General features: G+C 42.7%; 1 protein-coding gene across 8 annotated transcripts in view; it reads left to right on the plus strand.

Moving 5' to 3' along the window:
• Positions 1-16852, plus strand: part of LOC122542603 (casein kinase I-like) — a 222480-nt gene that overhangs the window by 28776 nt on the left and 176852 nt on the right. For all 8 annotated transcript variants that reach the window (XM_043680562.1, XM_043680555.1, XM_043680554.1 and 5 more), the window contains one exon: positions 14351-14776. In XM_043680562.1, the coding sequence (XP_043536497.1) occupies positions 14581-14776 (196 nt within the window). In that variant the 5' untranslated portion in view covers positions 14351-14580. The remainder of the gene's footprint in view (positions 1-14350; positions 14777-16852) is intronic.

The raw sequence follows: 16852 nt of genomic DNA on the forward strand, positions 1-16852 counted from the left end.
GTCTCTATGATTCTTTCTTCATGCGTTTTTTTCCTTCTTGTCCATTTACCTGTTGATACCAGCGGATAGCTCTGATGTATGCCTTTCTCCCAAGGTCACAATTCATAATAATTGGCAGGTGGCCTGCAGGATTTCTGCAGTGTTCCTTCTGTCCCCTCTCCAGCTGTGATGTTTGTAAAGCACGCCAATTTGGAGAAGTGACATAACGACAACAAGCAAGTCTGGGATCTGCATGTTTATCCATCTGTTCCAGGCCGCAGCTCTCTTTTCCTTGAGCAACTGATAGGCCCTCAAGTTTGTCGCTTGGAAAGGCATGGAGTTTTATTTTGCCATGACTTTGTAATTTATAAATATAATCTAGGAAGCTGTGCCAGAGAGTGGGATTAAGTCACGTTTCTTTGAACCAGTTTGCAGTGTTCTCTGAGAGAATCCAAGCTTAAATTCCACCCCCCCCCTCCAAAAAAATGCCTAACCCCTGCAGACTGAGAGGCCACATGGGAGTCCTGAATTAATTGTCAAGTCGCTGGCTGCATTTTGACTTGTGGCCAGGGATGTTACTGATGCTGTCATTCATTCGGGTGCTGTTAAGGCAGTTGAACAGTAATAGACAACAAATTTGTTGGCTCATGGAAGACCTCCTCCAAAGTGCTAAGCTGGTTGGTGTATCCAATATCTGTTGGATGTAACGCTCAGCATGATTCTGGACGTGTGATCAGTTTTCTTGGGTATTTCTTTCTCTCTGTATCTCTCTGCAATTCCTGCCTGAAAGTTAATCTTTTACCTAAATATTTGGTTGTCTCTCCTAAATCACCCTCTGGCGCTTGTTTTTCCCAGCACCTCTGAAGAGCCTGAGACATCCTTTGCATGTTTAAAAAACAGACAAGGACATGATAGTTGCGGAGGTAGTAATTTGTGTTTCAGACGTTAGGTTTCATGGTCTCACCTGTTGAGCTTGTAGGTTGTGCTTTAAATCCTTGCAAAGACCTGAGCACATTCTAAGGCTGAGATACTATCTATGACATCACCACAGGAACTGACATTATAAGAGGAAATGACATCACCAACCCAAGGAAACCTAAACACAAAAATAGAAAGTGGGTCACTAATACCACTGCTTCACCAGAGTTAAAAATCTCACAACACCGGGTTATAGTCCAACAGGTTTAATTGGAGGCACACTAGCTTTCGGAGCGTCGCTCCTTCATCAGGTGATAGTGGCCACTATCACCTGATGAAGGAGCGACGCTCCGAAAGCTAGTGTGCTTCCAATTAAACCTGTTGGACTATAACCTGGTGTTGTGTGATTTTTAACTTTGGATACCCCATTCCAACACTGGCATCTCCAAATCATCTCTACTAGCTTCACCAGAGGCTCACTGATGTTGTTACCTAGTATAGTGACAAAACATCTGAAAACGAACCTTTCAGCTCAGCGAACAAACTTACATTCAGAACCTCAATCTGAGCTACACAGCTTCTCAAAACTTGCTAATGCTGTCTATGGATAAGCATTATCCCTTGCGTGGATGTAGTAAATCCATCAACTATTCGGAGAAGAGCAGGAGAGCTCTTCCTGGTGTCCTGGCCAAGATCCACCCTTTAACCAATGTCACTGAATGATTTATCTGATTGTTTAGCTGAACATGGGAATAAAGGGGCCTTTATCAGGATGGCAACCTGTGACTAGTTGAGTTCAGCAAGGGTCAGTATTGGGACCTGGATGAATGAACTGAGGGCATTGTTGCTAAGTTTGCAGATGACTCAAAAATAGGTAGAGCGACACGTAGTACTGAAGAAGTGGGGAGGCTGCAGAAGGACTTGTTGCAGCTAGGAGAGTAGACAAAGAAGTGGCAGATGAAATATAGTGTGGAAAAGTGTGAGGTTGTACACTTTGGTAGGAAAAAAGACTATTTCTAAATGAGGAAAGATTATGGAAATCTGAATCTCAAAGAGACTAGTTCAGGATTCTGTTAAGGTTAACACGCAGGTTAATTCAGTTAGGGAGGGAAATGCCATCATTTCAAGAAGGCTAGAATGCAAGAGCAGTGATGTGCTGCTGAAGCTGTATAAGGCTCTGGTCAGACCAGGTTTGGAATATTGTGAGCAGTTTTGGGTCTTGTATCTAAGAAAGGATGTACTGGACTTGGAAGGGCCCAGAGAAGGTTTGCATGTATGATCCTGGAGATGAAGGGCTTGTCATATGAGGAGCAGTTGAGGACTCTGGGTGTGTACGTGGCGTTTAGAAAGATGAGGGGGGACGTGATTGAAACCTGCTGAATACTGAGAGGTCTGGATAGAGTGACTTTGGAGAAAATGTTTCTGCTAGTGGGGGAGATTAGGACTCCGCTTCAGAGTGAGGTGACAACTCTTTAGAACTGAGATTAGGAGGAATTTCAACCAGAGTATCATGAATCTGTCAAACTCATTTGAGGCCAAGTCATTAAGCGTATTTAAGGCAGAGATAAATAGGCTCTTGCTTGGTAAGGAGATCAAAGATTACAGAGAGAAAGCAGGAGAATGGGGTTGAGAAATATATCAGCACTGATCAAATGGCGGAGCAGACTCAATGGGCTGAATAGCCTGATTCTGCTCCTGTATCTTATGGTCTTATACCATTGCTGCTTGTGAGAGCTGACCAAGTATCTTGAGGCTTCTGAATTTAAGCTAGCAACTGCACTTCAAATGATTTTTAGTGGCTGTGAAATGCATTTGGACAGAGGTTGTGAAATTCGCTGTGTGTGTGTGTATCCGGTCTTTGTTCTTTGTCAGTTTGCTAATGCCATCTGTAAAGCGGCTTCTGCCCTTTGATTCTATTGGACGTGTGAAAGTGTTCACAGTGGAAGACTCCGGCATACCAGAATTTCAGAGTCCGAGTCAGGGGCAGAAGTGAGTGTAGTGACCATCACGAAGAATAAGGTGCTAAGGAAACTGAACAGTCTGAAAGTGGATAAAGCAAAGGACCAGCATGGAATACACCCCGAAGTTCTAAAGGAGATTGCAGAGGGATTGGTGATCTTTCAGGAATCACCAGAGTCAGGGAGGGACACAGAGGACTAGAAAATGGCTAATGTAACACTGCTGTTTAAGGAAGGTGGGACGCAGAAGACCAAACTTGGCTGGTTAGCCTAACCTTGGTGATTGGTAAGGTTTTAAGAGTCCATTATTGAGGAGTACTTGACAGTGCATGGTATAATAAGGTGGAGCCAGTACATTTCTGTCAAGGGGGAGGTCAGGCCTAACAAATCTTTTAGAGTTGTTTTGAGGAGATAAAGAGCAGGTCAGACAGAGGAGAGCCAGTGGACGTGATCGATTTGAATTTCCGAAAGGCCTTTGGCAAGGTGTTGCAGAGGAGGCTGCTTAATAAGATAAGAGCCATGGTGTTAGGGGCAAGATAACTGGCATGGGCAGAGGACTGGCTGACTGGCGGAAGGCAGAGAAAGGGGGTAAAAGGGTCAGTGATCAGTGGAGTTCCACAGGGAGTCAGTGTGGGACTGCAACTATTCACGTTATACATTAATGATTTGGATGAAGGAACCGAGGGCAGTGTTGCTATGTTTTCAGATGACACAAAGATAGGTGGAGGGATAGATAGCGTTGAGGAAGCAGGGAGGTGGCAGAAGCAGTTGGACATGCAAGGTGAGAGGGCAAATAAGTGTTGGATGGAATAAAATATGGGAAAATGAGGTTATGCACTTTGGTAGGAAGAACAGAGGCATAGATTATGGGGAAAGACTTCAGAATTTGAAGCACAAAGGATTTGGGAGTCCTACTATGAACTCTTTAAGGTTAGCTTGCAGGTTCAATTGGTTAGGAAGACTATGCAATGTCAGCATTTATTTCAAGAGGGCTAGAATGCAAGCAAAGAGAAGAGATGTACTGTTGAGGCTGTATAAGGCTGTGGTCAGTCAGCATTTGAAATATTACGAGTGGTTTTGGGCCCCATATCTCAGGAAAGATGTGCTGGTCTTGAGGGTCCAGAAGAGGTTTACAAGAATAATTCCTGAAGGGTTTGTCATATGAGAAGCAGTTGAGGACACATTGGGTGGAGATTAGAAGGATGGTTGGGTTGGGTATGGGCTGGAGAGGGAATATGGCTGAAATGTACAAAATACTAAGAGACCATAATTCCTGAAGGGTTTGTCATATGAGAAGCAGTTGAGGACACTGGGTATGTATTGGGTGGAGATTAGAAGGATGGTTGGGTTGGGTATGGGCTGGAGAGGGAATATGGCTGAAATGTACAAAATACTAAGAGACCTGGATAGAAGTGACGTGGAGAAGATGTTTCGACTAGTAGGACAGATAAGAATCTGAGGGCACAGCCCCAGTGTGAAGGGACATCCTTTAGAGCTGAGATGAATAGGAAGGACTTAACCAGTGGGTGCTGAATCTGTGGGACTCATTGCCACGAAGGCTGCTAAGGCCAAGTCATTGAGTGTATTTAAGAAAGAGAGAGGCTGTTGATTAGTAAAGGGATCAAGGGTTATGGTGTTAGGTTCTTTTTCTTGAGATGCTTACACACCTGTTGCAACTGCAATACGCCAACTTCTGTTAACAGCCATAATTTCTGAAGCAAGTACAAGCTTTGGAGGATCACTTGACACTCTTCGCAATGCTTGCGAACCGTGTCAAGAGATCTCTTGTAACAAAGGGACCAGTTCTTCCTTTATACAAGATTTTACGTCACAGTCAGTAATGCCCACAAGACAACCCCCAGTCACTCCCCCATAGTCACATGCCACTCAAAGACACAATGTAGTGATTTGATTATTTCCAGAAGCAATATGGTTAGATCATAACTGACTGGCAAGATCTCGTGTAAATCGTTTTTCTCACTGCAGGGTGTGGTTAGGTTCTTAACTGCAATGTTCTTATTGTTTCTGAATTGCAGGAGAAGGCTATGTAAATTTTTACATTCTGCCTGCAAGACAGATAAACATATCACCCACCCACCGGACATCCAATTTCTTGCAGGTCAGCAGAACAACTTAATCCTTTAACATCTCAATGGGAAGAAGGCAGGAGAATGGGGTTGAGAAGCACGTCAGCCATGATCGAATCTGCTCTGCGATTTAATGTGCCAAATGGTCTAATTCTGCGCTTATATCTTATTTTCTTATGGAAAGTGTTGTTGCAATGTGAGAAATTGCTTGCCTGCTTATGTTGTTTTGTATCTGAGAAACCAGGTACTGGTTAATTACTGTAGCTCAGAGCCAGAAAAGCTCCTGTTACACTATCCTGTGATGGTGATTAATTCACAGGTACCTCTCTGTGGTTTCCATGTAATTTCAAGATTAATTCTGCCTGTTGTAATCTGTTTTATATGTCATTGAGTGTGCTAACTCATCCCGGAATTTCCTACCAAGGAACATTTTTGGTTCATATGAATCCTCAAATTGTACATTCTGTTGGCTTATGACACCTTTTGAACTATTTATTAAATTGCAGTTAAGATGCAATCATATGCTTGTTGAACACTGAACTGGTGTCTGTCTAAAGCTCATTCTCTGATATTCAAAAAGTTTAAAATTTACTGGTTGGATTAACGGGTTTAAATTTCTGGGGACAGCCTCAGGAAACTCATTACTCCTAGTCTGTTAATTTAGTGACTTCATTCGGCTGTAAGGTTGTAATATGATCAACTTGAGAACCCATCTGAAAGATGATTTCCACAGTGGAAGTCTTGCAGCAAGGATAATGCTGGGATGTTATCATTCAATCTGGCAAAGGAGATTTGAATGGAGGTGGGAGAGCACTAATGCATCATGGCCGGAGAGAAAATGTGGAATGTTTCCTCCAGAGTTTGAATAGTTTTTTGGTGCAATGTTTGAGTTCTCACGCTTAAAATTGCACAGTTGGATCCATTACCTAGCTGTCCTGCTGTTAGAACCTGTACCTTTGGGTGACAGTGAACATTGGAGGTTAAAGAATACTCTTGAGCTTTGCTATATGCATCTCATTATTGTAAAATATTGCTCTGTGTTTGGCTGTGGCATCTCCAGCTGTTTTCGGGGAAAGGAAGCCACAGATCTTAATGACGTTTGGCTACATATTGTGTGTGGTTTGGCTTTAATCATTGGAGAGTACAATCAACCATTCAGTGAAAGATTGAAGCAGCTAAAGCAAATCTGAGATGACCCAATTTAATTGTTGAAAGTCATATACACACACTGTAACTTTACTGGGATAAAAACCATGGTGGGTTGCACTTGGTGCACAATCTCAGGGAATGGCAGTTGGAGAGCGGAGTGCAATGTTGCAGAAGAGTAAAATTATGTTGGAGTATTTTTATAGACAGTCCACTGATACAGAGTAATTATTATGCTGAGGTTTGGTCGAAATTAATCAGTGATGTTAATGTGAAAGATGGGATTCAGCACAGAAATAAATTTGAATCATCAGATAATTTGAAGTGAGAAACTTTGAATTGAGAGCACCTTTTATCTAATCTGGTGCTACTTGGGGTGTTATCTGTATTGAAATAAGTCTTCATATCCAGATTTAAATTGCTAAACTACAGATCAGCCAGCAATAACTATGCTGGAAATGTGTTGCTGGAAAAGCGCAGCAGGTCAGGCAGCATCCAGGGAACAGGAGAATCGACATTTCGGGCATAAGCCCTTCTTCAGGAATGCCCGAAACGTCGATTCTCCTGTTCCCTGGATGCTGCCTGACCTGCTGCGCATTTCCAGCTCTGATCTCCAGCATCTGCAGACCTCACTTTCTCCTCAGCAATAACTATGGCCCATGTTGATAAAAGATATTAGCTGTGTCTCAGTGCTCTTGCCTCTTGGTCAGAAAGTTGTGATTTGAAAATGTACTCTAAACCAGCAATTCTGTGACAGTGCTGAGGGAGCTTTACACTTTTAGACATATCGCCTATATCCATCCCGTCAGATGGATGCCAAGATTCGCCAGCACTAGTTTGAAGAGCAAGGGAATTTTCACTTGCCGGTCCAATATATATCACTTAACCTTGCCCAAAAGAATCTATCTACTCTTCAAAGCTGTTGCGTTTTGTGGGAATAAGGACTTGAAGATCGCTGCCTGAAGACAAGCTCTCAGTGATTGTCCACTGAACTCTGGCAAAGTGCCATGTTACTCTGCTCTAGTTAGGGTGATGGGGTAGGTCCCAAGTGGAATAAGAATCAAATCCTGTGTGATTGCTGTTATTTGATCCACGTGCTAGCTGTCTGGCCAGCTGAGCTAATCCATCCCGCTCCCCTGTGGGAATTTAGAGTGCAGATTGGTTGCCACGTCTCCTGCCTTAAGACAGTGATTTCATTTCAAAAGTACTTCATTGACTGTGAAGTGTAATGGGGCTGTCAAAGGTTCTATATAAATGCATGTGTTCTGTCATAAACCCAGTGGGGATATCTAAGGGAGGCTGCCTGCTTTATTGCTCAAAGATGAGGCATCTGAGTCCTCTCTCCTTTTATAATTAAATGCTACAGATGTGGAGCATGCTACTGTTTAAGTTAACTCGGGTTGTTTTCTGAAGCTTCTGTTTCCACTACCGAGGAACTTGCAGCGCAGCCGTATACATTAACTGGCAGCTTTCTGCCTTTCCAAGGCAGACCACCCGAGGTGAGACATGATTTCACAGTTACAGTATCAGCCTCTGTTTTACTGATAGGATTGGCAGAATGCAGTCAGTGTCATTACACATTACTTTGGGGGGAGGCTTCTCTCCAGATGGGTTGGGGCCGTCACTGCCTGGTTTGTGGCAGCATTTGACCTTTCTGTCGTGAAGAATGGCCCATTATTTTTGATGGCAATTAGTTGGCTGCGGTTCATCCTGATTTATATGGAGAGCATTGAGAATGCAGCCATTATGTCAGTAATTGCAACGTTGTGGATACTGTGCTTGTACTGAGTACATTATCTTGGGAATAGAATTTCCCTTTACTGGGTTCATTTATAATCTTAACTTTCATTGTGTTCAGTAACTGACTCTCTCTTGTTACTGCAAATGGCTACCGGAGTCTTGGGATATGTGACTGATCCACACTCATGATAGCTAAAACTCATTTGAATTGGACCAGATTTGAGTTGTGTGAAATAACACTCAGGCGCACAGAAATATTGAAATGACGCAGAGAACATACTGAGAATCTGAGGAAAAATTCACAGAATTTGAACAGTCAAATCAACTATTGACGTGAGACCATAACTGTTGCTTTTTAAAAAATTCTTCATACCCTAACCTTGAAGAATAATGTGGAAGGGTTTGAAAAATGTTTATAGTGGCTCATAAGGTGGTTAACATTTATAGGGAGCTCGTTTTGTGCACACATGCAGCCCATATGGTGGGATGGTTACCGCTACCCATCAGACATTAGGATTCTGTTGAATGTCTGTTCCGAATTTGGATCTAGAACTCTGGTCTCTGGTTCTGGGACAATCAGAAGCAGAGATTGAGCACTGCATTCGTAAAGTGGAGGTGATGAGTGGTGAGGTAATGCACTCGCTAAGTCAAGGGCTCGCTTTATTAGTATTACAGGGGACCCGGCCTTGTGGCTTGGAAGCTGTTTTGTGGCTCTTTAGCACCTTCTTTGAGCTCCTAACCTTTTCTAGTTGGATTGCTTTATGCAAAAGGTCCTAAAACAAAAGCCACGGAAAGAAAGAACCATGGATGTAGGTTTGCTCTCTGAGCTGCAAGAGTTATTTCCAGATGTTTCGTCACCCTACTAGGTAACATCTTCAATGAGCCTCAGGCGAAGGGTGACGAAACGTCTGGAAATGAACCTTCAACCTCAGCGAGCAAACCTACATCTAAAACTTCAACCTGAGCTACAAATCTTCTCAAAAATCACTAAGTAAGAACCATGCTTTAGTTGTAGTCATCTAAAAAAGTTTGCACTTTATCTCCAAATGATTATTTAAATGATTTGTAGCCATTATTTGTTGATGTTATGAAAAGAAAAATTCAAGTGAGCTAAAAATTGCATAGAAGTCTTCAGGGATGCGCCGAAAACCTTTTTCTTTGGCTTCCAGGGAACTCTAGTTGAAACTCTGGATTATTTGAATAAAAACACTAAATAAATCTGTTTGTTTGATGTAACTGCAATCTGGTCATAGATATATACCTTCTATTTGAAAACAAGATTTTATGGTTGCACCTTATTATTTCCAAAAAATGCTGAGAGATATCCATGTATGTGTATGTGTGATGTGCTGTTAGAATCTATTTTTACAATGAGCAAATCGTATAGCAAATTATCTAACTCTCCGTATCTTAAGTGACTTTCAAAGATGACTTTGCTGACAAATTTATGACTTAAAGTCCATTTGCAGTTGTCTTGTTATATACAAATTTTCTTAACCCCACAAAAATGTATTGTGCACCTTTTCCCTTGCTACTGAGAGTCTGATCTTCACTTATTTGAAGGTATTAAAACAAAATTGAAGGAAATTACTTGTGGAGGAGATGATACACACTGCAGTCTATGTTTGTGAATACTACTATTTACGAAGTTTTCAAGAACATAACCCCGATAGAGTCATAGAGATGTACAGCATGGAAACAGACCCTTGGTCAAACCCGTCCATGCCGACCAGATATTCCAACCCAATCTAGTCCCACCTGCCAGCACCCGGCCTATATCCCTCCAAACCCTTCCTATTCATATACCCATTCAAATGCCTCTTAAATGTTGCAATTGTACCAGCCTCCTCCACTTCCTCTGGCAGCTCATTCCATTCACATTCCACTCTGTGAAAAAGTTGCCCCAGAGGTCTCTTTTATATCTTTGCCCTCTCACCCTAAACCTATGCCCTCTAATTGTGGATTCCCCGATCTCAGGGAAAAGACTTTGCCTATTTATCCTATCCATGCCCCTCATAATTTTGTAAATCTCCAAAAGGTCACCCCTCAGCCTCCGATGCTCCAGGGAAAACAGCCCCAGGCTGTTCAGCCTCTCCCTGTGGCTCAAATCCTCCAACCCTGGCAACATGCTTGTAAATCTTTTCTGAACCCTTTCATGTTTCACAACACCTTTCCGATAGGTAGGAGACCAGAATTGCATGCAATATTCTAACAGTGGCCTAACCAATGTCTTGTACAGCCGCAACATGACCTCTTAACTCATGTACTCAATACTCTGACCAATAAAGGAAAGCATACCAAACGCCTTCTTCACTATCCTATCTACCTGCGACTCCACTTTCAAGGAGCTATGAACCTGCACTCCAAGGTCTCTTTGTTCAGCAACACTCCCTAGGACCTTACCATTAAGTGTATAAGTCCTGCTAAGATTTGCTTTCCCAAAATGCAGCACCTTGCATTTGTCTGAATTAAACTCCATTTGCCACTTCTCAGCCCATTGGCCCATCTGGTCAAGATCCTGTTGTAATCTGAGGTAACCTTCTTCGCTGTCCACTATACCTCCAATTTTGGTGTCACCTGCAAACTTAAAAACTGTACCTCTTATGCTCGCACCCAAATCATTTGTATAAATGACAAAATGTATTGGACCCAGCACCGATCTTTGTGGCACACCACTGGTCACAGGCCTCCAGTCTAAAAACCAACCCTCCATCACCACCCTCTGTCTTCTACCTTTGAGCCAGTTCTGTATCCAAATGGCTAGTTCTCCCTGTATTCCATGAGATCTAACCTTGCTAATCAGTCTCTCATGGGGAACCTTGTCAAACGCCTTACTGAAGTCCATATAGATCACATCTACTGCTCTGCCCTTATCAATCCTCTTTGTTACTTCTTCAAAAACCTCAATCAAGTTTGTGACACACTATTTCCCACGCACAAAGCCATGTTGACTATCCCTAATCAGTCCTTACCTTTCCAAATACATGTACATCCTGTCCCTCAGGATTTCCTCCAACAACTTGCCCATCACCGAGGTCAGGCTTACTGGTCTATAGTTCTCTGGCTTGTCCTTACCACCCTTCTTAAACAGTGGAATCACGTTTGCCAACCCCCAGTCTTGCGGCACCTCACCTGTGACTATCGATGATACAAATATATCAGCAAGAGGCCCAGCAATCATTTCCCTAGCTTCCCACAGAGTTCTTGGATACACCTGATCAGGTCCAGGGGATTTATCCACCTTTACCCGTTTCAAGACATTCAGTACTTCTTACTCTGTAAAATGGACCTTTTGCAAGATGTCACCATCTATGCAAAATACTCAGTATCTCCCCCTTTTTCTGCGGCTCCTCACAAAGATCACATTGCTGTTTTTTGATGGGCTCTATTCTCTCCCTTGTTAGCCTTTTGTCCTTCATTTATTTGTAAAAAGTGTTTGGATTCTCCTTAATTCGATTTGCCAAAGCTATCTCATGTCCCCTTTTTGCCCTCCTGATTTCCCTCTTGAGTATACTCCTACTGCCTTTATACTCTTCGAAGGATTCACTTGATCTATCCTGTCTCTACCTTACATTTGCTTCCTTCTTTTTCTTAACCAAAACCTCGATTTCTTTAGTCATCCAGCATTCCCTATCCCTACCAGCCTTTCCTTTCACCCTATGAATTGCAGGACATGATAATATGACAAGATCTGTTAATAAAGTAGACGAGCAGGAGGCTGGAAGAACACAGCAAACCAGGCAGCATCAGGAAGTTGAGAAGTTGACGTTTTGGGCATCACTCTTCAGGACTGGGGGTGGATGTTGAAGGGAACTGCAGATAAAAGGGGGTGATGGGGCGGGAGGAGGGGTGAAGTGGGGATAGATGAAGACAAGTAGAGGCTATGACCTGGTTGGTCAGTGGGAGAAAGGAATCTGGTTGGTGGAAAGGAGGGGGAAGGGCTGGGAAGGGAGTCAGAGGATGGGAAGGGTGGTTATTTGAAATTGGAGAACTCAATGTTGAGTCCTCTGGGCTGTAGGCTGCCCAGGCGGAGTTGAGGTGTTGTTCCTCCAACTTGCACTGTGGTTCATTTTGGCAACAGAGGAGTCATGTCAGAACGGGAGTGGTTGGGGAAATTGAAATGGGCAGTGACTGGGAGGTCCAGTCGCCCCTACGTTCGGTCTCCCCGATGTAGAGAAGGCCACATCGGGAGCACTGGATGCAATAAACTAGGTTGGAGGAGAGACAGGTGAATCTGTCTCACCTGGAAAGACTGTTTGGAGCCCTGGATGGCAGTGAGGTAGGTGATGTACTGGCAAGTTTTCCATCTTTTTTGGTTGCTGGGGGAGGTGAAGTTCGCTGGGTTCAGGGAGGGCTGTGGAGAGAGATGGGGAAGATGTTCTTGGTGGTGGGGTCTAGTTGGAGTTGGTAGAAATGTTTATGGATGATGCGTTGGATGCAGAGCCTAGCGGGGTGATAGGTGAGGACTGGGAGTCTCTGTCTTTATTGCTTTGGGAGGTGAGGGTTTAGAGCAATTGAATGGGGAACGGAGGTGGTGCAGCGGAGGGCTGTCTGAATGGCAAGGGGAGGAAAAGCACGTTCTTCAAGGTGAGTGGACATCTGGGAAGCTTGTGAGTGGAATGTCTCATCGTCAGAGGATATGTGATGGTAGGGGAGGAATTGGGAGAATGGGGTCAAGTTCTTGCAGGATACTGGGTGGGAGGAGGTGGAGTCCAGGTAGTTAAGGGAGTCTGTAGGCTTGTAATAAATGTCTGCCTGGAGACTATTGCTGGAGATGGAAATGGTGAGATCAAGAAGGGGGAGGAGTCTCCGCATCTACTGCATCCCCCCCCCCCCCCCACCCCAATTCAAATAACCTCCTTTCCCAGCCCCTCTCCCTCCCTTCCACTGCTCCCTGGCACCAACCGGATTCATTCTTTCCACTGACCAACCAGGTCATACCCTCTACCTATCTTCACCTATCCCCACTTCACTCCCTGCCCCTGCCACCCCCATTATCTGCAGCTCCCCCCACACCCACCCCCAGTCCAGAAGAAGGGTTACACCCAAAACATCAAATTCTCCACTTCTTGATACTGCCTGATTTGCTGTGTTTTTTCAGCCTCCTGCCTGTCTGTTTTGGATTCCAGCAAACTGCAGGTGTTTTTTTGTCTCTAACCAAGATCTGTTATAAAAGCATGAACAAAAATCATTTTCAAGTGAACACAGAATGTGAGAGAAACTCAGCAGCTTCTGTGGAGAGAGAAAGAGTTAATGGTTTGCTTCTAGTGTGACTCCTCTTCAGAAATAGTTTTCAGTTTTACATGTAAATTTTACCGTTACAGTTGCATTCAAATTAGAAAAGTGGTGTTCTGGTTAATTTGGTTCAATTTTTGATTTTTTTTCTGAACTTGCACATATTCTTGTTTGACACACAACTTGAATGATATGCAAAGAAAGAAAATCAAAAGATGCAAAAATAGTCAAAAAGCATAAATCATTTAGATTTGTTTTATTTTTGTCTTGATGCTTTGAATTTATGTATGTCTTTTATTATGTATGTAAATTATACATGCCACCAGAGCAATTTGTCATTTATTGATTTCTGTATTGTTGAATTTCTGTCGAGTGTCTCAATTTTGATTTTACAGATTTTATAAAAGGCTCAAGTAAATGTTGCATTTTACTACAGATCCTGTGATAGACTGATTCTTGTTTTACCATTATTTTGGCACTGAAATAATTTTTAAAGGGAACTTAAGGTGTCCAAGATACTGTGTAGAGTTCTTTGCTGATTCTTATGACAGAAATCAGTCCTTGAGACACAAAATAACTGCTTTGATTTAAAACCAGTGTTCTTCTGATTGGGGGTAGTATAGGAATGTTTCGCAATTATATATTCAAAGTCTTGCTTTTCACCTGCTTTTCCTGTGAATTTACAACACAGAAACAGGCCATTTGGCCCAGGAGATCTATGTCAGTGTTAATGATTCACCAGCACTTCCTCACATTTAACTTTGTTGGGCCCTATCAGCACATCTCATTCCTTTCTTCTCATATATTGATCTTACAGCGCAGATGTGTTTATTTTAAGCAGTCGATGTGATGGTGATGGTTCACTCCATGTTCTAACTGCTGTGAACAAAGAGGGAGACCATGGCCTCACTGGACTGTTAATCCAGAGGCCCAGACAATGTTCTGGGGACTTGGTATTTAAATCCTGCCATGGCAGCTGGTGCAATTTGGATTCAATAAAAAAAAGTCTGGAATTATGAGTCTGATAATGAACACAACTTCATTGTCGATTGTTGGAAAAACCCATCTGGTTGACTAATGTCAATTAGGGAAGGAAACTGCTTTCCTTACCTGGTCTGGCCTACACGTGACTTCAGACCCACAGTAATGTGGTTGACTCTGGATGGATAATGACTGTTGTTCTAACAAACCCAAATAGAATTTATCAATATGATCAATATGGTTTTATTATAATGCTTCACTTGAATAAGGAATTGTTCAAAAAAAATTTTCATTTCTGTTTTTCAGAGTTCTTTTTTTTACATAACCAATGTGAATGAGAAGTACCCATGAGGACGGAGTCAGTTAATTGGTTTGCCTGGCGATAAGGGGATGGACGGCTATGAGATTTGAAGACGACAATGCTTTTCAATGACCACCTTTGACTATACTTACGGTCTCAGTGTTGCCCACCAGGTTGGCGCATTTAACACAAGAGCTCTGGACTGACTTTGTTCAGCAGTGAGCAGCTGTCTGCTATGGAATCTGGTCGAACAAGCAGAGACCGAGAGAAGGAGAAAGGGGAAGATATTCGGCGACCTAATAAGCAGACGTCGCGGAGTCCCCATGGCACTCGTCCTGGCTCAAACCAGTCATCTGGGGTTCTTATGGTTGGACCAAACTTCAGGGTTGGCAAAAAGATTGGATGTGGAAACTTTGGGGAGCTTCGACTAGGTAAGCACAGCTCCTTCATTGCTCAGTCAGATATTTTCTTGGCTACTTTGATTTTAAAACCAACTTCCTGATAGTTATTGAAAAATATCCTGTTCCTAATTCAAACTTGCTGCCGGCATTGTCTACAGATCAGTGGCTAGCGGAGTGTGTAACACATCCCTCTTGATAAGAACTGCAACCAATAAGTGTCTTGTTTGTGTGGAACTTGAATATTGCTGTAAAAAAAGGCATGCAGTTGAAGCGTTTTCTCCTGCACTCATCAGGACAGATATAAGAAAGAGCTGCTTGAGGGAAAGCTGATTGATTAGCAAATCAACTCTTACTGGAGTTTTTAGTTTAATTCTTAGCACACAGAATTGTTCAGCAGATGTAGAGGGTTGAAAATGTGTATTTCTGTCATTGATCTTGTCAGGGCTGTGCAAGACTGGGGCAGGTGACTGCTTTTCAAATCTTCCTCTGTAATCTTTCTTTCTTCATTCTTCCCTTGTTATGCAGCTCTCCTTTATCCTACTGAAAGGGCAGAGGCTTAAGCTACCATGACCCAGTTCTCAGCAGCTCCTCCCACAACCTTTTCCATCTATTTCTGACAAAGCCGTGTACAAAATGTATTTCTAAGCTTTTGATCACCTGCCTTATCTGTCTCTGACTTGGCAGCTTGTTAAGCACGTTTTATGAAGAGCTTTGCCTTTCACGTCTGAAGGGAGCGAAGTTGTTTTGGCATCAAGTTTGGCTCCGATTTTCAGTCAGAGGGTAGCCCTTCCTTTTTCTTCACTCAACTGTCCAATCCAGTGTTGAGAATCTTTTATTCCTCAACTCCAGAAGTGATTTCCAGGTTCTCCTAACTTTCCATTCCAAGTCTCTTACATTTAACCTGTTATCAGTGGCCCCTTGTTCTTAACTTCTCAAAGTATACTTGACTGGTGACCAGATCCTTTCCCTCTATGTCCAATTGACACCACTCAACAGCTATTTGAAAGAAAGGGATCTCTCTATATGGGTATTTAGACATTAATGTAGGCTGTCAATTCCATGTGACTCTGGTGTGTCACTGCCACATTGCCTTCTGTTGTATTTTTACCTTGCAACACTTCATGAAGCCAGCTCGCTACAGAGTGACCACTGATAAATGATGAATGCCATCCTGGTGACTCTCAACCCAAGATTGAATTCAAAAAGTAAAGTAGATTTAATAACAAACTGGATAAAATATGAAGGAAAAAGGAAAGTGCCGAGAGACATGGGAGGAAGAATGTGTAAAGCATAAATGCTGGCATAGGTTTGTCAGGTCAAATGGCCTTTTGCCCCAGTGTTCATTATATATAATTCAATGCATAGATTTGTTACCTCCACACACCTTTTGTTTAAAACATAGCAGGCAACCATTAGCTTTATTAACTAGTGTTTCTATCGGTACCTCAGAGTCGATATTGGAGGATGGTTTGGACCCTGTACAGTAATTAGGTGGCACTCCTAGTTTTCAAAGCCATAAACAATTGTGTATATGTTTGGATATAGGCCGGAACTAGCAGCTGTTACATGTTCTTGCTGTCAAATGCCAGCTCTCATTTGGAGTACGTTTTGGTTGTTACTTCTATAATTAGAATGTACTGTTGAAAGTTACATTTATTTTCAAATTGGTGGTCTATACATAATGTACATACCTTGTTGTACAATGTATAAAAATGTCTTAGTCTGCTTTCCTGAGTAGTTGCATCAAGTGTCTCTGGGGTATTTGTTCAGTTTAAATGTATAGATCAATAATTTGCAAATGAATAGTGACAGAGTTTAAAGGATGAGGAGGAATCTGATTGAAACTGGCTAAATACTGAGAAGTCTTGATAGAGTGCATGTGGAGAAGATGTTTTCAGTAGTAGCAGAGACTAGGACCTGAGGGCACAGCCTCAGAGTGAAAGGGTGACCTTTTAGAACTGAAGTGAGGAGGAATTTCTTGAGCTAGAAGGTGATTAATTTGTGGAATCCATTGCTGCAGAAGGCTGTGGAGGCCAAGTCACTGTGTCTATTTAAGACAGAGGTAGGTTCTTGAGTGGAAAAGGGATTCAGAGTTACGTGGAGTCG

Source organism: Chiloscyllium plagiosum, chromosome 40 (genome assembly GCF_004010195.1).
Source record: "Chiloscyllium plagiosum isolate BGI_BamShark_2017 chromosome 40, ASM401019v2, whole genome shotgun sequence".
NCBI classification, from domain to species: domain Eukaryota; kingdom Metazoa; phylum Chordata; class Chondrichthyes; order Orectolobiformes; family Hemiscylliidae; genus Chiloscyllium; species Chiloscyllium plagiosum.